Raw genomic sequence first — 25113 nt, 5'->3', positions numbered from 1 at the left:
CAAAGTTCCCAAGAAGTGATACCAAACGACGACAAACAGGGGGGGGTTGAGGGCCGAGGGGGCCAGCGGAAGATTTTAAAGATCACGCAAGACCGATGGAGGAGGAGGAGCCTTGCCTCATGGAAACGTAGATTACCTACGGCAACGCCAATATAATTCTACCTCGATTTCTTTGGTAATCAAACAATCTCGCCAACCTGCTGAAACGCCTTCCTCCCACCGCCCCCCTCGGCGGCTCTCAAATGACGAGCATGTGCTCTGGCAAGACACAACAACTATAACAGTAAGCAGATGCATGCAAGTCTATCCACTCCACGTCAAAACGGCGGCAACTCTTGTGCAAGAAGCACCGAGGTTATCTCCATGGCAAACCCACCCTTCACACCTATCCCCCTCCCCCTCCCACGCCCCGACCCAACCGATCGCTTCCTTCGACAGTCCAATCGAACCCCCATCCGCGGAGGTCAGATCGTCTCCCAACCGCCGTTGTTGATCTCCGCCTCCAACTTACGACTAATGAAGCTCGGGATACCGTGGCTGAGGAACGTGTTCCGTAGCATAGAGTCGTAGCGCTTCTGGTTCAGGAACAGTTGCCGGCCGTGGCGCAGACCCAAGTCTGTCTCGCCGTACTTGTCGATGTAAGGCGCGCTGCTGAAGGATCCGGACAGCCGGAATAGGTAGAAGATGCAGCACTTGCGGATGTTGAGGAACAAGCCAATGTTGCCCTGACACCTACACGCGAGTCATGTCAGCATCATACACTTACTTCATCCGAACAGAGTTATGTGTTGTAGCGGCTGCGACTTACTTTCGCATGTGTTGCTGCGAGCCGCCAATCCTTTGGGGCTCGCGATCGCCAGGCGACGTCTCTTCCTTGAGACAGCAGACGGCCTGGCCACAAAAGACATCTCCACAAAGCAGGCAAATCATGGGATCCGAAACATCCTTGCCTGTCGTCGGGCACTTGCGTCGGGTGGCTTCTTCGATTAGTGCCTCGTAATTCTTGGGCAACCCCACCAGCTCGAAGATGCCCGGATGGCTGACAAGGGCAGAACGGGGGAGCTTGTCCATATTGTCGCCGGGCCACATGATCTGGTGTCGGATCCAGCCACTGACCAGACTTGTCGTTGAAGCTGGCCAGCCGCAGGCAGGCCCATTGTCCGTGATGGCGGCGCACATCTCGTCAAAGGTTGGCACGCGGAGGGCTTCAGTAAGGCGGTCCAGTTCATCCGCGTCCGGTTGAGGGGAGACGTGGCTGTTAAAATCCACGCCGTACTTGACGTAAAGAAGAACGACACTTTTCCTGAGGAAGGTTAAGGCGTATTTCTTCACAAACGTGTAGTAGCCCTCGAGGTTGTCCAGCTCCGGCTGGCCGAAGCCGCGGTTGTCGCCCAGATCTGCCGGCATCTCGTGGTGGGACACGTTGATCTCCATGCCCACCTTGGTAATGGCAAGGCAGAATTCGGCAAAGTTCTTCAACGCAGGGTCCTGCGTCTCCCTGTTGAGGAGGTGGTTAACCCATGTGGACACGGGGATGTTGCGCCCCATGTGGTAGACGACCTTGACGATCTCGGCGAGATAGCAGAGCCTCAGGATGTGCGCAACATCAAAATTCTGCGCAGGGATCACACCAAATACGCATTCCGTGAGGAAGATGAAGGCATCCTCGCCAAGCAATGGTGGGTAGACGTCGATGGGCCGCCTGACATGCTCGGTCTCTTGTCCGAAGTACTGCGATACGAAGAGCTGGACATGTTGCCGCTCACTGTCCAGCCGGAACTCCTCGTCGATCCAATTGTCGCCGCCTGCCTTGAGACCACCAACAGCTCTGTAGGCAGTGGCCGTCTCGGCTAGGATCCGCAGATGCGTCAAGCTCTGGTCGGGAATCTTCTCCAAGAGCGTCATGCCGTACTGGGCCTCGGTGCCGCGCTGCTGGATTTCCGCAGCCGAGACTGAGTAACCAACCAGCTTCGACAGGATATCGCTGTGACATAGCTCGTTCCTCTCTCGCAACTCGATGTGGAGCTTGTCATGGCGACTCTTGAAGCCATTCGACCGCACGGTGTCGCGAAGACGACGGTACACCTTGGCCAACTCGCCCATCAGGGTGGAGCCGTCGCTCGGTACAGACCGACGGTTGGCGATGGGCGTGCTGGCCATTGGAAACAGTGACGTCAGAGGTGTGTTGGTGACTACAGAGTCGGACTCATCGGCCGTCCACGCCTCTTCCAGAAGCTGAGGCGCCTTCTCTGCCAATGCGCCGGTGACTTGTCCTGCCGTGTAGCTGGCGAACGAGGACTGAACCTCGTCCGGCGGACGGTTCGCGCCGAGGATATAGTAGCCCGATCGCATCTGCGCGTCAAGGAAGTCTGCAAAGATGCGCTGGGACTGAAGAGGGCCGGGGAAACATTCCTCTTGGCCCTTCCAGATGATGGGCAGGAACGCGTTTCCGAGAGCCTTGCACAACGGGCAGACGAACTCCTGCCTTCGAAGATTCTCTGGGTGATGTCTTGCGATTTGATGATGGTGCCGGCGGTTGGTCGCGTCGAAATACATCTCGAAACAGCTGAAGTGCATCATGTGGCCACAACCGGTCGAGACAGGCCCAGGGCGCGAAAGGTTCGACGGAAAGCCTTTTCCTATGGTCTGGCGCTCCGAAACGAACTTCTCGCCCTTGGCATTGACCTTTGTGACTTCTTGTCGGTTCTCGTGGGCAACGCCAAAGGGCCGAATGTCCTCTGCAGACCGATCCAGACTCGAGGGTGTGTGGAAGGCCTCTCGCACAAAGTCGGGGTCTTGCAGGTCCGTCTGCCGAAGGATGTGGCTCTCATTGAAGAGGGCAAAAGTTCCGTAGAGACGACGGTCGTCCGTGTCTTCCTGGCACAGGATGCAAGTCCCGGTAGGATACTTCCAGTTATTTTTGCGATCGGCGGTCTCAGCCTGGTCCGCGTCCTCCTCGTCTTCGAGATCGGAGCCCCAGTCGATGTTGCCCTGGTTCTCCAAGAAGCTCTTCTGCTGCTGTTGGAACTGGGCCATGACCTTTGCCTGCCGGCTCAGCGCCGCCTTCTTCTTGCGCTCGCGCTCCTCCTCTGCAGAGTTGTTCGCTGGAGAGGCAGTGTCGATGCGGTCGACCGAGACACCAAGCCGCACGTAGGCATTCTCAAAGTTGCGCGGCCGCTTCTGTCGCATTCTCTTGAGAATAAGACCAATCTTGGGATGGCATGCCTTGAACTCTTCCTTGGTGGACATCATGTCCAACAACGCAACGATGGTCTTGGCGTTGGGCGCCTCTTGCATAAAGTTGCTCCGGGCGGTTCGTGTCAGGGCAATGAACACGAACGAGTTGAGAGACTCCTCCGTCATGTCACTCTCGTCCGCCTTGTCCTCGGAGATGGCAATCAGGATAAGGTGGAGGACGACCTGGAGGAAGGTCTCGGTTCGAGTCGACGGCACGCTCGGCGTGAGCCTGGCAGCAACGAGTGGATACAACAGAGAGTAGTAGATGATCTGGCCAAACATGCCGGTGCTGGTGAAGGCCGCAAGATCCTTGAAGAGACCCGAGGGGATCGACCGAAGCTTGGGCTCGTATACGATCTCCTCCACTGGCTTGCCGGTCTTGATGGCCATCTTCTTGCGATACGCCAGCTCGGACTCCTCTCGCTGGTTCTTATTGTAGTGGGCGATGTAGGGGTCGATGTGCTCCACGAACTCGGGCCGCAGCTCGAATGTGCCGACGTCCGAGACGCCCTCGGGGGGCTTGAATGACGCCATCTCGTCGAGAACGCGATGGAAATCTTCCTGTTCCTGCCACTTCTCAGGCAGCTTGTTGCTTATTTCATTGAAGGACAATGGCTTGAAGCACAGAATGTGGGTGAGATCGCGGCGAATGGCAAGAATGTTGGCGTTGGGCTCATCCTCGGAGGCAATAAGCGAGGTACGGTCGCTCAAAAGGACAATCAGGAGATGAATCATGTCCTCGACCACATCCAGATGCTGTGCGTCGTCTTGTGCGGCCGACTTTTGCTCGAAGAACCCCTTGACCCATTTCTCCATGCCGAATCGATCAATGATGGACGCGAGGACGCGGCTGGGATCGGCGATGACCATGGCGGTTTGCAGGAGGAAGATGTCTCGGTGATGAGAGACATCTCTTTGGCTGACTCCACGGTATGTTGCCGCCTGATGGCGGAGGCTGATGCCATTGCGAACCCACATGTTCGCCTTGATCTGAGCCAACCAAGCGCAGACCCTCAACGGATAGTCAAACGCAGCCATGAGATTGTCCTCCGGAGAGTTGTCTCGTTTTGGCATGACCTTACGACCCATGAAGCGCGGGGGCAGCTTCAGGTCTTGCGTCGTGAAGCTCAAGAGGGCTCGCATACTTGAGGCAGGCAGAGACTTCCCGCACTCAACCAGCCATGAAAGAGTGTAGTGAAGGGCATGATGGAAGCTGATGGGGTCTTCCTCGACGGTAAACTTGACGACGTCATACCGTGCCGATTCGTTGTCGAACTCAAAATCGCCCAAGGTTTTGAACTTGATTTCTTCCTTGATCTCGGCCTGCTTGAAGCGATGTCGTTCGGCGCCAACAGAATGGAGGATGACGGCCTTGGCTGTCAGCCTGATGGCCTGAGCGACAAAGTGAGCCTCGTTATCCGGCACGCCTCTGTACGCGTCGGCAAGCTGCCGAGCCAGTCTGTTGATTTCGCGTGTCACCAGCGAGGCAGTTATCCAGCTGTCCGTTTCGTACTCAACGTGTTCTCCCACAGCGCGGACATTGGGTCCGATGCCCTGGTGCAGCTTGACAAGGTCAAGGAATTGCAAGAGGTACCGCTCTTCGGTCCGAAGCTTTTCCTGAACTTGTGGCGAGCCGAAGAGGTACTTCAAGTCCAGATAGAAGTGGTACATGCGGCGGTTCGTCACTGAGCCGGAATCGAAAGCAAGAACTGCGTTGGACGAGACATCCCAGGGGTAGCCCACTTGTCTCGTGGTGAGGAAGGTGTAGAAGATGGCAAGCAAGCTCGTCATGAAGTTTCCGCGTTCGACAATCTCGGCGGTGATGGACGGCGTCGTGAGCATCTGCAGAGACAGGTTGATGATGGAGTGGTCGGGCTCTCGGTCCCCAATCAAGTAAAGCTGAGCCAGGGTCGTGTACAGGCCAGCAAACCGCAGACCCAGAATGCGCTTGAACTCGGGGATCGAAACTACAGTGGAGATGTAGAGAGAGCGCAGGTCATTACGGACCTTCTTCCACATGCGAAGGTCGAAGAGAATGAGCCAGTCGAGCCGGACCCTCTGGAAGACGTCTTCGGCGGGGGGCACGTTCTCCCGGTTCATGTAGCCTGGAGGAGTCTCGAGCCAGTACCTACCTGGTTTTGGCGAGGGTGTCTTCTCACCCTGTCCAGGCGTTTTCGGTATCTCCAGATTGGCCTTGGCATAGATGGCGGGTGCAATCAGCGGCTCTGCCGTGTCGGAATCCGAGGGCGTCAGATCGCGATCTCTGGCGGTCCGCCGAGCAGCGGCGGGCGGCGGCGGAGGCGGTGGATAACCGGCCATTGTGGCTTCGTCTTCTTCCAAGGCTTGGTCATTGCCACGCCACTCGAGACCGATATCTCCAGGACCGTCGGCACGGACATCAACCATCATGATATCGTCGTCGTCAATGTCATCGTCGTCGTCGTCGTCTCCCGCGTCACTGTCCGGCGTGCCGTCACCCCTGGCCATGTCGACATCCTCGTCATCGCTGTCGCCCGGCCGGGCTTGCTGTTCGGCAGCTATGCGCTGCATCTGGAGCAAGACATGCTGAGTAAAGGATTGAGATTGTTCGAGGTTCCGCAGGAATCTCTCTTCATCGTAGATGCCGTCCTTGCCCACTATGGCATGGCTTCCGGGGCTACCCTTCCGCCAGGGCTTCATCATCTCCTGGCAGACGATGTTTCGCAAAACAGCGTGGTCTGATCCAACACTGCAGCCGGCGATGTCGCCGAGCCACTCGATCATGGCCCCGCACATCTGTTCGCGAAAGGTGTCGCGCGACGACCTGATGGTGACGGTGACCTTGATATGTTCTAGTTTGGCGGCCATCTCGAGAAGGGCGTCCAGGTCATCAAGGCGCTTCAGAATGCTGCGGCCGATGAGGTCGGTTTCGGTGGCGCGCTGCAAAGCCTGGGCCTCGGTTGTCCTGCAAGCCCGCGCAATCTGATTCTGGACGTCCTCCATGGTGTGCTTCTCGTCGTTCCAGAGAACTAGCGCATATTCGGCATGCCCAGTGGGACCTTCTCCATAGATGTCTGGAGACAGGCGCGAGAGCTCCTCGTCGGCTTGGATCGAGTCTGCTGTCTTGCCCTGGCGCAACTGTTCCGGCGAACAGGATATGACGTCGCAGATGTAGTCAAAGACACGGCCAATCGTCATCTGCATGTTCTGGACCAGGTCCTCGGGCAGACCCGCGGGCTCCTTCCCCTTCCCCTCGCCCTTTTCCGGGTCGGTCTCGGAGTGAATCGTACAGAACATGGGAAGGCGCCAGGCCTCGTCATCGCCACAGTCGCAGCAGCCACTGTTGCCGACTGAGATGCTAATACGGACCATGTGGCCGGCGTGGTCGGTCGAGTCGAAGCATCGCATACACAGCACACATGTGTCGTCGGTGCTGCAGGTTCTGCAGGAGTAGGATGCTTCTCCGGGCTTGAAGATGTGGCCGCATCGCTTCCCGCGAGCGGCCTCGGTGTACTCGGCGCCCTCGACGGCGCCCTGGGCATCGTGGAGCTTGTGGTTGTGTGAAGGTCGGCCGGAGGGGAAGAAGAGGGGCATGTAGCGCTCGCCTCCTGCCAAGGACCAAAAAAGACTTTCGAGCAGATCGTGGTGTGCTTGGTCGTCATATTCGTAGTTCCATCTTGCAGGAAGCTCTCTGAGGAATTCGCAGAGCTGGCGCTCCTGAGTTGACATGGTGGGTTCCATTAGGACGGCTCGGTCATGGCTGTCTGTGTGCCTTTTGAGACAAAAATCTAATAGGTCGTCGGTCAAGGGAAGGTGCAGACGCGGGCTTGTACGTGTGGCAGGTGTGGTAGGTGTGGTAGGTTGGTGGATGATGTTGGTAATCGGTGATGGGCAAGCAGTGTCTCGCGACGCAGGGAGCTCTGGCGGGGTCTTTCAGGCAAATGGGGGCCTAGTGGCGGGTTGTCTATCCGTACAATGCGGTGAGTAATATTCCGGGCCTGAGAGAGGAGGGACCGTGCAATTGTAGGGCCGCCATGCTTCTACAGTCGCTGTATTGGGGCACAAGTAGATGGATATTGTGGGGGGGGGGGGGGGGGGGCGGGGAGCAGAAGCAAAAAAATAAAAAATATAAAAGACTTGACGTAATGATGAATTACCTTACTTACATGAAAGTGCCAGTGGTCTCTCTACAGGCAATTTAAGTGAGGTTTTCCTCCAAAAAGGAGCAAGAAGAGGGAGAGAGAGGGAGAGAGATGATGGCACAATGTGGTGGCGGTATTGGTGTCGGTGTTGGTGTCGTAAGGAAGTGATTGATGAATGATCAAAGCACAATGCGGTCTAAAACCTCCCACGTAGTGCCGTAGTGCTGAGGTGGGGGATGGTTTTGGCGGGTTAGATCAGCGGAAAGACGTTTGGGTTTGGGTTGGAGAGCCTGAGAAGTTGCAGGGGTGTGCAGCGCGCCTTCATCGCTGGCAGATGTCACTATCTTATCAGGTAGCTGCAGAGCAACTAGCAGAGCAGCTTCAGCCCTGCTGTCCCCGTACGAGTTACACATGAAAGCCAGTTGGGGCTGAAGAACAGGACTTCGGACGATCCTCCGCTGGCATGTTGTACGAAAAGGAGTAGTGCATGGCCGAGTGTATTCCACGCTTGGTTGCCATCTCACCATAACGTACCCCGAGCGATACTCGCATTTCGACTAAGAAATATGAGGTGATCTCATACCCACTGTACCTGGTCTCAATCCCTAGCTCTCATCGTAGACACACTGGCATCCTTCCCTCTGCCCCCCCCCATCCAGAATATAAAGAAAAGGCGCGACTCGCTGCGCCGATCGTGACAATGGGTATACCGAACAACGAACGTAGCTAGAGGTAAATCAGATGTGTAATTATGGGATTGTCTTCGCAATTCTCAGGACGGGTCGATCGATGGTGTGTTTTTACGCGACTTTTCCTTGTATATGAACCCACTGTGTGAGTGATCAGAGTCGGGGTGCTCCGTAACGTTGATGTAGAGCTGGGCGATGGTGGCGCTTGGTGCCAGGAGGACGGCCCGGACTGAGGGTTCTTCAGTAACTTATGTATGAACATGTTTGACTTGGGTTTCTGTCAACTTCACCGGAGAAAAAAATGCCGGGAAACTAGTCTATCAGACGCCAACAAACTAGACTATCCAAAATCTAGAAGCAGGTGCATGAGACCTTGTGGTATTTTTCCATTGAAGCTTTCTATGAAAGGTAATCTAGGTGCTCCAAATAACAATTCTTCCGTCGACGCCGCTTGCTTCATCCATGGTCAGCTTTGAAGGCCTGCGCCACAAAGGTTGATAGAGACTTACAAGAAAATTTCGTCAGGTTGTCGCCTGACGACTCATAGGGACGGAGGGTAGTGATGGTGTTCTGGTGGACCGTCTTGAGCTGGGTGTCATCCTTGGCCTTACCCTTGAGATCCATCTGCCTGAACATGTTGAGTGCAGACTCCTCGCGGGCATCGCTGAGGCCGGGGCGGCCCTTGGACTCGAGGGTACCTGCCAGGCTCCAGCCTTCCTCACCACCCTTGAATCGAAAAGCTTCGCAGTCGTAGCCTGCAGCAATGATTTCATCCTCTGAGCTCCAGAGAAGGCTCATGAAGGGCAGAAGCTGGGTGGTGATGGTGACGACGGCCCGGGGAGGCTGTTCGGGGGCACTGGGGTATACGACAGTGATGCTGCTGTCGTGGGCAGCGAATGCCAGGGCATTTCCGCTGGGCGAAAAAGAAACGGAGTGCACCCAGCCGGCAGAGTTGTTCAAGTACTCTCCGCATACGGTGTTGAACGGCAAGCGTTCACCCCAAGCGGTCGGCTCGGGTCGGGCATCGACTCCCTTGATGAAGCTGGAAAGAACGCGGGCGTGGGCATCAGTCGACCCGGCAGCAAGGAGGACGGAGTTGGGATGCCATGCGACAGATGTGATGGTGCTCCGGATAGGCTTCTTCAGGTGCTTCGACACCCACCAGTCGTTCTCCTCTTCGAAATAGCAGACAGCAATGACACGGTCGCCCGAGCCGACGGCAAACTTGGTTTCCGACGGAGACCACCGCACAAAGGTTGCGGCGCGGCTGATTCGGAGGAGGACGAGGGTAGGCTTGTATCCGGTCGGCGAGGGCTCCCAGACGAGGGCGTTTCGGTCTATCGTGAAGGGTCAGGCGCCGGATCGGCAGAGACGGCAGCTGTGCGCATTGACGTACCTTGGGAGCAGGACACAATACGACCGCTGTTGGGAGCGATATCAACGCTCGTGACGGTCTTGTCGTGTCCCTTGAGCTCGTCCTTGAGCTTGAAGGCGTTCCCGGCCTGTCCATACAGCTCAATGGTCGAGTCGCGAGCAATCGCCAGCGTCTCACGGTCGGCAGAGAACGAGTGGTCCGCGATGGGAGCGTGGAAGAGATGGTGAACCTGGGGGGCCGCCATGGTAATGGATTACTTCGTGATAGGAGTATAGCTCTCTACTATCACTCTACTGTTCGGTTCGGAGGTCGTTGAAGGGGGGAGATGGTGTAGATGTTAGCAGACGAAGTTGTGAGTTTGGGGGGCAGTGCTGGGAGATGCACGCTGACCTCAAGCAAGCAAGGTACCTCCCCAAAGGCAGTACATACGTAACGTGCATGCATAGCATACATTACTTCGTACCGCATGGTAGGTGCACAGTGGTGGGGCGGATGGGGGGTTACGTAGGTAGGTAGGTAATGTAGGTATTCGCAGAACGGGGGCCTGACAGCTCGCACCGCCTGTGCATTCTAAGGCATTAAGGCCACTCCATGGCGTCCCCTCAACGGCTGTAGCGCGCGGCGCTAGCGATGAAGCTTCCAAAAGGCGTCCGTCCAGCCAACTCAACTGCGCGGCCGGACGTTCAATACAAAATTTTAGACGGCGATTTGTACGACGATCGAACCGCAACGCACCACATCAAGACCACCGTGACACTCGGCAGTCGATCTCGTAGATTCCAACACTCGACCCAGAATCGTCGATACTGTCGTCAGCGTTTTCTGCACGCATACTGCACAATGGCAGCCGCCGCTCCTCCTCGCGGCCTTGCGCCCAACGCGTCACTACCCGCCAAGGTCGCGACGATCTCTCCGAACCAGACGTGAGTAACAATGGCGAGTTTCCGGGGCATCGGCTGATGTCTATAGACTCTACGTAACGAACCTTCCGTCCAACAAGATCCAGAAGCAAGACCTGCGAACCGAACTCTACCTGCTCTTCTCGACTTACGGCCCCGTTCTCGACATTGTTGCCTTGAAGACAATGAAGATGCGAGGGCAAGCGCACATCACCTTTCGCGATGTACAAACAGCAACTCAAGCCATGCGCTCGCTCGAAGGCTTCGAGTTTCTCGGCCGCCCTCTGGTACGCCCTCCCGAGAGTGAATGCTGGACCGTAGACGACAATTTTGTTTACTGACTGACTGAGTGAATAGACTATCCAGTACGCCAAGTCAAAGTCCGACTTCGTTGCCAAGCTGGACGGCACGTACAAGATGCCGAATTCGACGGCTGGTGCTTCTAGTACCGAGGTGACGGACCTCCAGAAGAGCATCTTCAACGCCCCAGCACCCGGTACGGCGTCAGGAAGCGTCGCGCCAGGAAGCGCTGCGGCGAAGCCCTCGGCCTCGGGCGACCAGCCCATGGGCGATGCACAGGCATCGGATGCGAGGGGCCAGAAGCGGACGAGAGACGAGGAAGAAGACGAGGACAGTGACGTTGCCATGGAAGAGGACAGCGACGACGATTGATCCCCTCCTGGAGGGTCTTGCGAAGCAGTTTAACGAGGGCGAGATGACGGGAGGACAAGGGCGGCGTGATTCAGCCGGTCGAATCCATCATGGCCATCTCTTTAGGCACCCAGAGCCCCACGCATCCGCCGACCAGGCCGAGCCATAGCATCATATACTGCTCCTTGGAGCAGTTGAAGCCCGACATGGCGTCTCCGAGAAGGCATGGATGGATGAAGAATGAGGGTAGTCCCGTGAGGGGGTGGTGCTGCAAGCTCATGTGTTAGTACAGACCTGCAGACAGACCTGCAGATGGTCTCTTTCAGAAGTTGTAATTGACTGGTTCACAGCTGAAGGGCACTCACATCGCCGGAGATCCCTCCGATGCCGCCGGTCCTCCGCAGGGCATCCTTGAACTGATCGGGCACCAGTCGTCGGAAGACAGTGTCGAGGTCGAAGGCGGGCTCGTCGGCTGGCAGCCCGTGCAACGTAAACCACAAGCACGGCATCCGATACGTAGGATGCAGGTGCACTTCATAGACTACGTGTCCCGAGTCTGGCACGCGGGGTTTCGCAAGAGCAGCCTAGACGTGTTACAAGGTCAGGGAGCCGGCCACAGTGAGACAATGTCGAGGGCATTACCTCGTCGGACTCCTCGGCATCAATCATAGCCTCATCGTCCAGTCCAAGTGCGTCTCTTTCCGAACTGCCATTCATGAAAGAAAACTTGTCCAGAATTGAGGAGAGATCCCCGCAGTCCAGCGTCGTCTCCAGCGGCCGTATGATCTGCAAATATGTCGTGTATTCAACTCCAGAAGCAAACGTTGTGTCGAGGGCCGTGCACACCCTCAGCTTCCAGCGTTGCCGCAAAGGACCCAGCGTTGCGCGGCAGTATTGGCTGTCGAAGTGATGGCACACTTCGGAAAACTCGTCCGGGGTCAAGAAAGGGAAGTCTCTGAACACCATGGTCTGGGAAGTCGTTGTAGGCACCGATCACTCTTGGAAGCGATTTCGTCTCGTAGACGACGTACAAGGATATGAATATCTCAGAGATACCCGCGATGAGTGACTCCAGGATGATGAAATATGGTTAAGTTGGTCTCGCTTTGCTCCGAGCGAGTTCTCCCAGGCGAAGTTTGACCAGTGTTTTTGCGATGAGTGCCTTCTGACGACGGCCTCCAAGGAGCCGTTCCGTTCCGGGACCTGCACCGAGTCGATCTCGGAGATGTTAATGCGGCAAACCTTAGTTTTTAGTTCTCCGGGACACGGTACCCGTTTGGAGACGATGGGGTGCTGGCCGACTTTTTGTGTCCTTCCTAGGCCGCATCGAGCCGACCCCCTCCGGTGCGTGGGTGCCAGCAGATAAGGTAAGGTTGTGACCAACTGTCCCAGTTGACAGCTGTCGGATTGTTCAGCCAGCTGGAGCTTGGAGAAGAACTCTAGACCGACCGCAAAGAGACAACGCGATATAACTAGGTTGTCGGGCGACCCGTAGCAGCAACGTGTTTTCCGGGGTTCACATCCACATCTCCTGCCGCGACTAATGAGGTTGGTTCGCCCCCCTCCCCCCCTTCTCTTCCTTCAAGGCTTAAAGGTGGCCTTTTCTCTTCTCAGCGTCCACTTCCAGGGGGGTTTGGCCTGTTCCATCGCCAGCCAGTGCCAAGCCCATACAGCGTGCCCGGTCTTTCCTCCCACTGCTCCGAACAGCCCGATAATTAGTGGGCGCGTCAAGGAAAGACAGCGGGTTGGCGGGTAAGTGGTGTAGTGGCTGATCCACGGGCCAGCTTGACGCCTCCGCGGCACCGAGGGCGTCTTTCGTGGAAAGTCCACATCATCGAGATTCGCGTGTGCTGTTTGTTGTCTCAGTCTCCGTTGCTGTCCCTCTCTCTTTTTTCCTCACCTTCCTCTCTCCCTCTCAGTAGGTAATCCAATCGTTGCAACAACCGTTATTCTTGTTGCCTCGTGCCTAGTTGGGGGCGGAACTCAGCACCTCGGCCTCCCCCCTTCCGCAGACGAGGGTTTTTTTTTGGTGTGGTTTTTTTGGCCTTTTTGCGACCTGTTCGTCCCGTCATCGTTTGCTCGAAACCGCCGGTACCCACATTGCGACAATGCTGAAGGCGTAATATGAATGTTCGCGACCCATTCAACCTACACCGGAACACAGCCCTCAACGTTTTCAAGGTGACGGCTTCTCGCGCTGCCCAAAACATAAAAGAAAAAGCAGTTGAGGCTGGAGCCACTGCCCTGAACGACATGGCTTTCAATGTGCCCAAGAATATCCCCTCCTTTAGCAACCCGCAACGAGTTCTCGAAGATCGCTACTGGGGCGCCTCTGCCGCGAACAGCCGGTCCGGCCGTGGAGGAAACTCCGGCATCTTTCAAGGCGTGCAGGGACGAGTCGAAGACCTGCTCGGCACCAGGGGCCAGCTCCCTATGTACAAAGACAAGCCCTATGCCCACCACGCGAGCCGGAGGTTTCGTCCTCTGTGGCGGAAGAAGCGTTCCATCCTCGTCACCCTTCTGCTCCTCTTCTCGGGCCTATGGTTCTTCGGCTTCTTCTCCGAAGGCTCCAAGGCTCGAGAGTCGGCTTCGACATGGAGGGGCTGGCTCGGCGCTTCTGAGCCTACGGGCAAGAAGGTGGACTGGCTCAAGAGGCGAGAGAGAGTCGTGGAGGCCTTCGAGCTCAGCTGGGACGCCTATGAACGTTACGCATGGGGTAATGTTGACCCTTGCCGCGTCGCCGCTTCACCACCAAGATGCCAAGCTAACAAGCACCTCTGCGAACAGGCTATGACGAGTACCACCCCATTGCGAAGACCGGTCGACAGATGGCACCTAAGGGTCTCGGCTGGATCATCATTGATTCCCTCGATACCATGATGCTGATGAATCTGACGACACGCCTGGGCCACGCGAGAGAATGGCTTGCCAAAGACTTGACGTGGGACCAGGACCAGGATGTCAATACGTTCGAGACCACCATCAGAATGCTCGGCGGTCTCCTCTCCGCCCACTACCTGTCGACCGAGTTCCCTGAGCTGGCCGCGATAAAGGACGACGACCCCGGCGCGGCCGGCGAGGACCTGTACTTGGAGAAGGCAAAGGACCTAGCCGATCGCCTGCTCAGCGCTTTCGATTCGCCCTCTGGAGTTCCCTACGCGAGCGTCAACCTGGCTCAGTACAAGGGCATTGTCTCCCATGCCGACGGGGGCGCTTCTTCGACCGCCGAGACGACCACTTTACAGCTCGAGTTCAAGTATCTGGCCAAGCTCACCGGCGAAAAGGAGTTTTGGGACAAGGTGGAGAGGGTCATGGAGGTTGTCGACAACAACGGCGCCCAGGACGGCCTCGTGCCCATCTACATCTACGCCACGACGGGAGAGTTCAGGGGCGACAACATTCGCCTCGGCTCCCGCGGTGACTCGTACTATGAGTACCTGATCAAGCAGTACCTACAGACGAACAAGCAAGAGCCTATCTACGAAGAGATGTGGGACGATGCCCTCGACGGCGTGCGCAAACACCTGATCACTTACAGCAAGCCCTCCGGGTTCACTGTTCTCGGGGAGCGGCCCTCCGGCTTGAACGGCGAGCTGTCCCCCAAGATGGACCATCTCGTATGCTTCATGCCCGGGACAATTGCGCTGGGAGCTACGGGTGGCATCCCAGAGGCAGAGGCCAGACGGCTTCCGACATGGAACAAGAAAAAGGATGAGGACATGAGGCTGGCGCGCGAGCTCATGCAGACATGCTGGGGCATGTACAAGTGGATGGCGACCGGACTTGCTGGGGAGATCACATACTTCAACATCGACAAGCCCCCGGCGCCTGCCTCAGCCTCGCACCACCCGCCCAAGGACTTTGACCCCGACCCTCATGCCAAGTGGCGGCAGGATTTCGAGGTTCACTCCAACGACGTCCATAACTTGCAGCGGCCCGAGTCCATCGAGAGCCTGTTCTACATGTGGAGAATCACCGGCGATCCGATATACAGAGAGTGGGGATGGGAGATGTTCAAATCGTTTGTCAACTACACCGCAGTCGAGGACGGTGGTGGTTTCACAAGCTTGAGCAACGCTAACACAATCCCTCCCGTCGTGCGTGACAACCTCGAGAGCTTCTGGATGGTAAGTTGAGATCGACCTCGCCACCAAGTATTCGCGACTAATGCGTGATTTCTAGGCCGAGACTCTCAAGTACTTCTACCTTCTGTTCTCGCCCAACGACTTGCTGCCCATGGACAAAGTCGTCTTCAACACCGAGGCCCACCCGCTTCCCCGTTTCGACATGGGCAAGTTGTTCAACACTGGCTGGAAACGGAAACCGCGAGACGCCAACGGAAAGATTGTTGTCGAGCAAGCATGATGATATCATTGACGGCGGCACTCCCTGTGATGAAGGTCGGGGAGGGTGTTTTGTTTTATATAGTAGCATGTCTGTGTCTTTGGAGCCATCCTATTCCAAATGGCGCGGTCTGGCGTTGTGTGTGGAGAAGAAATCGCATCTACAAAAGAAAATGCAGTGATTGAGTATCGATTCACTGGCCTTCTTCTGGTAGTTCGGCATCCCATATCCGTGCGGTCCGCTGGCACGCTCTGGAGGAGAATAGTCCCCAAACCTGCTTGTGTCTGTGAGACATACCAAAAGTCAATTAGTGGCATGGTATTGCCCGAACCCGGATCAGTACACACCTTCACGCTCACGTATGGTCAACAACAGCTTGGTAATTCTCCCGAGTATGGGCACTATTTCCAGAAATAATGCAGCAGCAACCTGAAAACCAAAGGGCTTGGGCTGGTTTGCGAGGAGTCGACGTGGACGCGGTTCCTTTCTCAGGTTCGCATTCCTCGAAATCTAAAACTACTGGGCCTTAGTTCCCGGGTAAAGAAGTGTAATTGTTTCTCATCCTGAACTCCGGAATCGACCATTTAAACCAGCAAACAAGCCTTCTATCCCGGACCATGTCGTCAAGGTCGCAGGCGGCCGGAACTGCAGTAGCTTCAGCAATCGCGTCTGCGTGCCGGCTCTCCCTGTGATGTGAATCGTAGATGCACGGTCGAGGAGAGAAGGACAATCAATAAATCAGGTCGGGCACCAAAAGTGCGTTTGAAGGCCCAGGAAGTGTCTTCCTGCCACAGACAGTAGTAGATAGGTTTGTCGAGTGGAGGCACTTTGGGCTGGGCTGACGGACCACCCACGGAATTCGGGTGATCGATCGGCACATATTCGCTGTGTCAGGCCTCGATAAGGAGTCTCTCTATAGTAAGGATTGCACAACTTTACAGGAACGATTACGGTCACTGCCCAATACACAACAAACACTTGGGCAAAAGAAAAAGCAAGGAGACGAGTGAAATGGCGTGTTGCAGTCTCGGCGCCCAGACCAGCAAACGGGAACTGAGTATCATTGCAGTTGGGACGAGCACGGATAGCAGAGCACCAAAGTCAATTCGACGTGTTTCCCATGCCGCTGGGTTGTTCAGGCCTCCGGGTCCTCATTGTGCTGAGATGTTGCCGCGATAGAGAGAGAGAGAGAGAGAGAGAGAGAGAGAGAGAGAGAGAGAGAGAGAGAGAGAGAGAGAGACATAATGACGCGTTCTCGCACAAGATGGAAGTTGAGATGGTAACTTTAATGCCCGTCCCGAGCAAGGTACCTTCCTCCTACCTACCTAGGGTGGAGTTTGACCCCCATTCTCCCGCGAACTGAAGGATCACCCAGGCCATGCTATGCCTGCCGTCTCCATTCAAGCACCCCGGATAAGCACATGCCCGCATCGAATTGGATTCACCTCTTTTTGGGGAGGGGGGCACAATCGGGGAGTGGACTGTGTGACAGTAATAGTGAAAGTGACGGAACTGTGGCCGGCCTCCGCCGCCGCTCATTCGTCCATGGCCATGCCCAGCCCGACCTAGGACTCGTTCGTCTGGTCGCCAGCCTGACGCTTCAAGGGATTGGAAGTGGTGTTGCCAGTCGGGGCATCCTTGTCGCAAAGATAGAGCACACCACGCCCAATCCCATCCCGTCACCTTTCGAACACGCCAATGCGGGCAGACTGACCAAGCTGCTGGTCTGGGCCTGGTCTGGTCTGGTCAGGTCGGGGGTCCAGCATGATAAGCCTCTCCCTCCACGGCGAGTCACCAACCCTTTTCGCTGACAAGGAGAACCATTCGCCGCAACGTCTTTCTTCCCAGTCGGACGGCCCGAATCCACGCGTTACCGTAAAACACCTCTCATAGACCACCGGTCGAGAGACGACACGATCCATCGCCAAAGTCGACGACCCCGACACCGATCCTCGAGCCCATTGTAGACTGATTTATCGCCGCCGAACGATACACACCCTTGACCGATAGGCATGCGGTCCTTCGCGGAGCTGACCGACACCTAAAAAGTGACATCTCGACCGAACGGAAGAGCGAAACGACTTCCACTCTTCCCGTCTCTCGAACCGATCGACGTGAAACCCTACCCAATCGACGGCAAATCCAAAACCTGCGCCTGCGCCTTCCCAATAGAAGAGAAGAAGAAAGGAAACAAGTTTAAAGATCCACCCGCGCGCGCGCGATCAGCGGTGAAGAAACCACACGCCCCCCCTTCTCCCTCTCGCCTCCCGGGACCGCGACACGGGATGGCGCCGTACAACGAAGACGTGGAACTCAGCGCCATCAAGATCAAGGAAGACTCCCTCACGCTCGGGAGCAGCTACAGCATGCGCCGCGAACCCGTCTACGACCCGAGCCCCGCGCCGGGAGTCTTCGCCCGCGTCTTCGAGAGCTTCAAGCGCGACCCGGGCCAGCTGACGGACGGCATGCACCAACGCCAACACCGGGGCGGGTCGAGGAGCAACTCGTCCATGGACCTGGACCCGGGCCACGAGCGCGTCTTCAACGGTGTGCATTACTACGACATCCGCCTTGCGAACCTGCAGACGTCCAATACGCTGCTGAGCAGGAAGCTCAAGGGCAGACACCTACAGATGATCGCCATCGGCGGCTCCATCGGCACGGGGCTGTTCGTCGCCTCCGGGCAGGCGCTCGAGGTCGGCGGGCCGGCGTCTCTGCTGATCGCCTTCACCCTCGTGGGCGCCATGCTGTATTGCACCTGTCAAGCCCTCGGGGAACTGGCTGTTGCGTTCCCTGTGGCTGGTTCCTTCTCCGCCTACTCCACGCGGTTCCTGGATCCCTCGTGGGGGTTCGCCATGGGATGGAAGTGAGTGTCACCCGCCCGATGTCTCTGTCGTCGCGTTGCCATTTTGGGGAGGGAGAGACGGGGGGGCTAATGACATGTGATACAGCTACGCTCTGCAGTGGTTGATTGTTCTTCCGCTCGAAATCATCGCCGCCTCCATAACAATAACGTACTGGGACAAGCACATCACCAAGGCCTATTTCGTCACGATATTCCTCCTCGGCATCATCGCCATCAACCTCTTTGGCGTCAAGGGATACGGCGAAGCCGAGTTCCTGTTCTCCATCATCAAAATCATCGCCGTCATTGGCTTCATGTGAGTGTTGTCCTTGTTTCCAGCCGGCCTCTCTCGACTCTTTACCTTCTCGTGTCGCCTAACACCCCAAAGCCTGCTTGGAATAGTTCTCAACTGCGGAGGAACCCCGGACTCGGGCTACATCGGCGGCCAGTATTGGCAAGACCCCGGCGCCTTTCACAACGGCTTCAAGGGCCTCTGCAGCGTCTTCGTCACCGCTGCCTTCGCCTTCGCCGGCACCGAGCTGGTCGGCCTCGCGGCCGCTGAGACGGCCAACCCGCGCAAGTCGCTACCGACCGCCATTAAGCAGGTCTTCTGGCGCATCACCCTCTTCTACGTCGTCGCCCTCACCCTCATCGGCCTGCTGGTCCCCTACAACGAGCCCCGCCTGCTGGGCGCCTCCTCCTCCGCCGACGCCGCCGCCTCCCCCTTTGTCATCGCCATCGAAAACGCCCGCATCGACGTCCTGCCCTCCGTCATGAACGCCGTCATCCTCATCGCCGTCCTCTCCGTCGGCAACTCGGCCGTCTTCGGCTCCTCCCGCACCCTCGCCGCCCTCGCCGACCAGCACCAGGCCCCGCGCTTCCTCTCCTACGTCGATCGCAAGGGCCGGCCCCTGACCGCCATCGGCGTCGCCTCCGTCGTCGGCCTCATCTCCTACCTCGCTGACCTCAAGAAGCAGGACCAGGTCCTCGACTGGCTCCTCGCCATCTCGGGCCTCTCGTCCATCTTCACCTGGTCCTCCATCTGCCTTTGCCACATCCGCTTCCGACGCGCATGGGCCCGCAAGGGCCACGGCCTGCACGAGCTCGCCTTCCGCTCCCAAGTCGGCGTCCTCGGCTCGTGGTGCGGCCTCATTATGAACGTCCTCGTGCTCGTCGCCCAGTTCTGGGTCGGCGCCTTCCCCGTCGGCTACGAGAAGTGGACGCCCGAGGCCGTCGCGCGCAACTTCTTCCTGCGTTACGCCGCGTTCCCCATCGTCGTCATCATGTACATCGTCCACAAGCTCTACTTCCGCACTGTCGTCATCCGCATCGCAGACATGGATGTTGACACGGGCCGTCGGGACTTCAACCTCGGCATCCTCGTCGCGCAGGAGCAGGAAGAGCGGCGGTCGTGGCCGAGGTGGAAGCGCGTGTACAAGTTTCTGTGTTAAAGGAGGCATGAATGGGAGACTTGCTATTGCTTAATTCCCCCTCCCCCCCCCCAAATAGTATGTTGACGAAGGGGAGGCTGTACAAGCATGATTCCTTCTCCCGTGGGGTGGAAGGATACGGATACGAGATAAAGCGATGGATATTTAGCGTGGCGCCTGGACATCAAATGGAACTACTTTTTGGAAGGGGGTTATATCTGTTGGAATTTTGGGCCGGTTGTTTCTATTTATCGCATGTAGGGTATGTCACCAACCAAGCAGAGAATAATCATTCCTCGAGAAAGAGGAGGGTCTGTCATAACGGACATAGGACCGTGGCCTGTTGCAGAAAGTCTATGGACCAGACATGGGTGGCCAGTAGCATCAGAGGGTGATGTTTACGCATGTTTTCAATGCACCAACAACGGTGGCCGAGCCGACTAAATAGAAATGTGGTCTGTTGGATATCATGGGCTTGTTACACAATACAAGAATGGTGAAACCTATCTGCTTTCCTCCTTATTCCCCCTCCGCCGCCCATAATCCAACGACTCTCTATCCGTATCCTCTGTGGGGATGAGATAGCATTCTCACATCCAGCATTCCCAGCCAGAAATCGACTTCCCGAAGTCGGCTTGGGTGCCACACAGAGTGAGTGATCTTGCGGATGGGAAGAACGGGAAAACCCCGGTGGCAATAAAACACTCCCTGTGATTCGTACATCCAGTCGTAGCAAAACAATCAAGAAAAAGCCTGGCACTGTCAAGGTATCAAGTACCACGAACGCGCGCCGGCGGCAATCGGTTTTAAAAATCCCAGAAGCTCTTCTGAGCCGCCGTCATGCCCGAGCCCTTGGGCGGGATAGCTCTGGCAGGCTCCTCGGGCTCGTCAACATCGCCGTAGAGCCAGTTGCGATTGGCACCCTTCTTGCCGCCCATACCATCACCAGCAATGTGGATACCTTTGGATTCGGCATCCTTGTCGTCTCTCGTCTTCTTGGAGCCCATACCGTCGCCAGCAATGTGAATACCACTGCCGGGGCCCTTCTGCGCCTCAGGCCTGTTCTCCTTCTGCGACGCGAGTGATTGGTCGAAGGAGTCCCAGTTGGAGTTCATCTGGGTTACGGCTTTCTTGCGAGAGTCGCTGACCGCGGGCCGTCCTTTCTGGCCAGTCGGGTTCGGCGAGTCGTCCGTCATGGCAAAATGGGGATCAAAGTCCTTCTGACGGTGGTTCAGGTTCGTGATGTTGCCCAAGGCGCGGTCCGAGTCGGCGGGGAGGGGCTTGCCGTCTTCACTGTACAGGTTGTTATCATACAGATGGAGGCCATTATTTTGGCCGGCTCCCCTGGGCCGCCCTGCCGGTCGGGGTGTGGCATCCGGGCCGTCGTCTTCGAAGTCAAAGTGTGCTTCGGCGTCACGGCGACCCTTGACTTGAGCTACATGCGTAACAGGGGTCGCTTTGATGGCCGAGTTGTTGATGTCGGTGTCCCAGTGACGAACATCCTGGGCGCGCTGCGTCTTGCCGGGCTTAATCTTCTGCGGCGTCACAAAATCATCAAACGACCAGTTGCTATCGTGCTTGCTGGGCTTGGGACGGCCCTCGGCAGGCTTGGGAGTGTCTTGCGGGTCCGAGCCGTCGGCGAAGTCGAAGTGCTGGTACTTTTTGGGGTTCGGTCGGTAGAACTTCTCGGGCGACTTGTGTTGCTCAGGGCTGTCGGGCACGTCGGCATGCTCGTCGGCGTCGAACAGGCGACTGGGCTGGAAGTTCTTCCCGGCACCGCTCTTGGGAGCGACGGTCTTGCTGGGCGAGTCATCACGCTCACGGCCCGCGCTAGGAGAGCCGGGCTCTTCCGGCTCGGCATTGCCCAAGATGTCTGTGAAAGACCGTTGATGCGGCCGGGTACCTGCATAAGGTGACACGACCGCCCGGGGGCTTTCTTCGGCCTGTTGCTCTCTGGGCGCGAACAAGGAGAGAGAGGCATGAGGGTCGCGGAGAGCGTTGGTCGAGCTGCCTCGGGACCGGTTAATCAGGTCGTTGGTGTCGGGGGCTGTCTCAACCTTGCCACTGGCTTTCAGGCCCTTGGTGATGAGCTTGATTTGCTCGGTGCTGTCCCGAATGGGCCAGTTGCGGCCCGACTTCCCAATGATGTCGCACTGCTTCAGGAGGGCGCCCTGGTCCCAGGTCTGCCTGATCTGCGAAATCCTGCCGTCGCCATCGAAGTTTACAACGTGCATCTGTCGAGGCCAAAGGCGTTAGCTCGGTCACGATACATGCATTCCGGACGAGAGGTGGCGGTACGAACGATAGGAAGGTGAACGGTTCGGTCAGCCAAGAAGTTGTCATCAAGGCCAGGCAGGTAGGCGCCTCCACTGGTGACGAACTCCAGAGAGGTATCTACCTCGGCAGCAATTGCATCACGGCCCTCGACAATGTCCAAGATGTCCTCCTTCTTCTTCTTGACCTGGTTGCGTAGGGTGTTGAGGTGCTTGATGATCTCAGTCGGGCCACTGTAAGTGGTGGTCGTGGTGATGTAGTAGAGTGTCGCATTCGGCGCGAGCAGCGACGAGTTGGGAGCAGCGAGGAACTGCTTGTACGTGGCGGCCATCGTAGCCAAAGGGGGGTATCGGGATGCGACAAGATACGATGCGTAAAGGGACGTTTGTTTATTTGGATGTTGGTGGAGTCGCGGCAGCTGCTGAAAGTGCACGGCTCGAAGGAAGCTGTTACAGAAGAAAGCTCAGCAGGCCGTAGGGCGGCAGAGAGGCATGGACAAACAGGCGAGGGTTGTTAGATGCAGAAAAGAAGAGGAAGAAGAAAAACAACAGATGGATGGAGAACGTGTGGGTGGCTCAGCCCAAAACAAAGCAAACCAGACGAGTCGTTCTGGAAGGGGGAGGGTGAAAATGAAGGGATGGGGCTTGCGACAGGGAGCAGTATGGAAGGGAAAGCGCGACACGTTGGATTTTGAAGTAGGGGCGGGCGGCTTCTGACCCTCAAGGCCGGGCTGGAAGGTAGCGAGTACTTGCATCGCAAAGGTGCCTTATAGGGACAAAGCACCAGAATGAGAAGTTGAAAAGTATAGGCTACACTGCACTCTGGGGGCCGAGCACACCCCCCGGTCTCGGCCGCGGCTTACCATTGGCCGCTCCCTTCTCCAGGTACCAGATCCTAGACAAAGGGTCAGGTACCAACCAGGAGGTATTCCCCGGCGGAACAGTCTAACAGAGGACGAACTGTTGATTCAACCCCATGCGACATTTGCTGTCGTTCCTTAGCAGCGACCCGCCCCCTTTCTGCGACTCTGCAATGGAGTATCTTTGCTTCTAGTGTGTTGCGTTCCGCTGTCTTCTATGCATCGATCCAGTGGCATCAAGGTTGCCCAGGCTTGTCGGTGCGAACAACGTCACGGAGAGTTCCACCAACCCGCCCAACATACGTAGCTCGACTTGCATACAGTAGTATAGAATCCAATCAATGTTCGTCGATCAGTAGTAGTAAGAGGTACTCCGTCGATTGCGATACATTGAATCAGCAGATTGAACCTTCAGACGTTGTCTGACAATGTCATTCACACCTCGGCAGCTGGGGTAGCGCGCCCCGCCAAGCGGCGCTCTCCTCTCACCAAACAAAAGACCTCGTGTCAACAATGAAAACATGAGGAAGTGTGGCGTTGCTAATGTCTTGGACAGGAAATGCCCCCACCCCTCAATCATTCAGTACGGTCAACTTTCCATCTCGGTGTAAATGTGCTCCAGTATCAACGCATATGCAACAGAACCACGAACTAGAAGTGTAGTTCATGCAAAACATTGAGCGACTTCTCCTCTGCCCCTCTCTGGTAGGTCGTCGGCTGCTTGTGGTTGGTGTTGATTTATCCCTGTCCCCTGTTTCATCAATGCAGCGGTACCACTTATGGTTAGCGTGGTGATACTCTCGGACCCATATTATGATGACGGACCATCCAGACAAGACGATCTGAATTGTCCATAATCTAACAGTCACTCAGGTAGGTGTCCGTCAGACAAATACCCTTAGAGGTGGTCTCTCAGTCCAAGGGTGCCGAAATCTTTCGTACATTCAAGGGGACCTGGGATTTGGTCTCAATGTGTCCGGACATGTTAAGCAGAGGTCAAGCCAAAAAAAATTTGAAGCAAACATGGTTTCAATTTATCAATTTATCATACATCATCGACCTGGTCGTACCGGCTAATTACTACTGTTACATACCTTCAACCGCTATAAATTACAGACAATGAGCTTAGCCGTTGACAATAACACCTCCGTTGCAGTGGATGGTCTGTCCTGTAATGCTTGCGCTGTCGGTAGAAGCGAGAAACACGACACAGGTCGCAATCTCAGAGGGCTGCGATGGACGACCGATCGGGCTCGTGAACTGCTTCTGGGCCTCCTCGTTCATCGTCGCGGGAATCAACGGTGTCCACACTGGACCTGGAGCAACTGCATTGACACGAATGCCCTTGTCGCACCATTGATTACTCAACCCTCGGGTGAATGAGATGATGGCGCCCTTGGTGGACGTGTAGTCCAGAAGATCCGGACGGCCGATGTATGCGTTGATGCTCGCGTTGTTGATGATCGTTGCGCCCTTCTTCATGTGAGGCAGAGCGTACTTGGACAGATAGAAGATGGGGTGGATGTTGGTGTTGAAGGTGTGGATCCACTGGTCTCTGACATGGTGTTAGTGACGAAAAGACGTTGGGACTGGTTCACATACTCCGACAAGTCCTTGATGTTCTCTACCATCATCTGGTAGGCTGCGTTGTTGAACAGAATGTCGATACCACCAAGTTTCTCTAGAGCAACGTCGACAATCTTTTGGCAATTGGCGCGATCAGTGATGTCGGTCGCGACAAGATAGCACTTGCGACCATACTCTTCGACACGCTTCTTGGTCTCCTGGGCGTCCTCTTCTTCGTCGGGGAGGTATGCGATCAACGAGTCAGCACCCTCCATAGCGAACAAGATTGCCGTAGCGCGACCGATTCCGGAATCACCACCGGTGATGACAGCTTTCAGTCCTTCAAGCTTTCCTGCAGCCTGGTACAACTTGGAGCCGCCATCAGCAGTCGGGACACGGTCGAACAGAGGGGTGGCGGGCAGCTTTCCCTCCTTGCCAGGGAAGTCTTGGTCCGTTACGGGCACCTTGTAGCCTGCGACATCGAAGTTAGAACAATATCGTATTGGTTTGGTCAATGAAAAGGCGAGGGAAATAATCTTACCCTGCTCGAATTGTCCTTTGTCAGTCATACTTCGTATTTTGGGTGAATGATCGCGATGAATGGTTAACAGCCCAAATGTCGGGGTTTACCTTGTGAGAGAGGGTTTTAATGAAGGGTGTAGGTCGGAAAGGAAGCTTCTACCAGTGTATGTCGTCAGGCCGAGTGAGAGAAGGGAGGACGCAGGTAGGTAGACAGGTTACCTATCCACCTACCTCATCAACGACGTCATTGTGACCGCAACTGTAAAAAAAACATTGCACGGTCTGGGCTCAGTCACAACTT

The 25113-nt window shown here is 56.3% G+C and overlaps 8 protein-coding genes across 8 annotated transcripts; 3 read left to right on the top strand and 5 right to left on the bottom strand.

Moving 5' to 3' along the window:
• Positions 1-464: 464 nt before the first annotated feature.
• CH63R_01060 (Ubiquitin-protein ligase e3 component) lies at positions 465-6957 on the bottom strand (the record flags this gene model as incomplete). The annotated part of the gene is made up of 2 exons (XM_018296035.1): positions 465-732; positions 809-6957. 2 exons carry the CDS (start codon positions 6955-6957, stop codon positions 465-467), a joined length of 6417 nt encoding a protein of 2138 aa, XP_018164397.1.
• A 1503-nt stretch (positions 6958-8460) lies between these two features.
• Positions 8461-9666, bottom strand: CH63R_01059 (WD repeat domain-containing protein; the record flags this gene model as incomplete). Its single annotated transcript, XM_018296034.1, has 3 exons — positions 8461-8501; positions 8557-9384; positions 9444-9666. 3 exons carry the CDS (start codon positions 9664-9666, stop codon positions 8461-8463), a joined length of 1092 nt encoding a protein of 363 aa, XP_018164396.1.
• Positions 9667-10262: 596 nt separating this feature from the next.
• On the top strand, positions 10263-10993 carry CH63R_01058 (RNA recognition domain-containing protein; the record flags this gene model as incomplete). The annotated part of the gene is made up of 3 exons (XM_018296033.1): positions 10263-10345; positions 10392-10608; positions 10679-10993. 3 exons carry the CDS (start codon positions 10263-10265, stop codon positions 10991-10993), a joined length of 615 nt encoding a protein of 204 aa, XP_018164395.1.
• Positions 10994-11063: 70 nt separating this feature from the next.
• On the bottom strand, positions 11064-11938 carry CH63R_01057 (Autophagy-related protein atg10; the record flags this gene model as incomplete). Its single annotated transcript, XM_018296032.1, has 3 exons — positions 11064-11240; positions 11338-11556; positions 11615-11938. The coding sequence occupies 3 exons, from the start codon at positions 11936-11938 to the stop codon at positions 11064-11066; spliced, it is 720 nt and encodes a 239-aa protein (XP_018164394.1).
• A 1158-nt stretch (positions 11939-13096) lies between these two features.
• CH63R_01056 (alpha-1,2-Mannosidase) lies at positions 13097-15337 on the top strand (the record flags this gene model as incomplete). The annotated part of the gene is made up of 3 exons (XM_018296031.1): positions 13097-13688; positions 13760-15099; positions 15155-15337. 3 exons carry the CDS (start codon positions 13097-13099, stop codon positions 15335-15337), a joined length of 2115 nt encoding a protein of 704 aa, XP_018164393.1.
• Positions 15338-17601: 2264 nt separating this feature from the next.
• Positions 17602-19612, top strand: CH63R_01055 (Amino acid permease; the record flags this gene model as incomplete). The annotated part of the gene is made up of 3 exons (XM_018296030.1): positions 17602-18182; positions 18268-18477; positions 18550-19612. The coding sequence occupies 3 exons, from the start codon at positions 17602-17604 to the stop codon at positions 19610-19612; spliced, it is 1854 nt and encodes a 617-aa protein (XP_018164392.1).
• Positions 19613-20397: 785 nt separating this feature from the next.
• On the bottom strand, positions 20398-22196 carry CH63R_01054 (uncharacterized protein; the record flags this gene model as incomplete). The annotated part of the gene is made up of 2 exons (XM_018296029.1): positions 20398-21825; positions 21894-22196. The coding sequence occupies 2 exons, from the start codon at positions 22194-22196 to the stop codon at positions 20398-20400; spliced, it is 1731 nt and encodes a 576-aa protein (XP_018164391.1).
• Positions 22197-23849: 1653 nt separating this feature from the next.
• On the bottom strand, positions 23850-24859 carry CH63R_01053 (Short-chain dehydrogenase; the record flags this gene model as incomplete). The annotated part of the gene is made up of 3 exons (XM_018296028.1): positions 23850-24279; positions 24327-24762; positions 24832-24859. The coding sequence occupies 3 exons, from the start codon at positions 24857-24859 to the stop codon at positions 23850-23852; spliced, it is 894 nt and encodes a 297-aa protein (XP_018164390.1).
• Between the last annotated feature and the right edge of the window lie 254 nt (positions 24860-25113).

The sequence above is a fragment of the Colletotrichum higginsianum genome, chromosome 1 (genome assembly GCF_001672515.1).
Source record: "Colletotrichum higginsianum IMI 349063 chromosome 1, whole genome shotgun sequence".
In the NCBI taxonomy this organism is placed as follows: domain Eukaryota; kingdom Fungi; phylum Ascomycota; class Sordariomycetes; order Glomerellales; family Glomerellaceae; genus Colletotrichum; species Colletotrichum higginsianum.
This window is presented reverse-complemented; position numbering and strand designations above follow the sequence as displayed.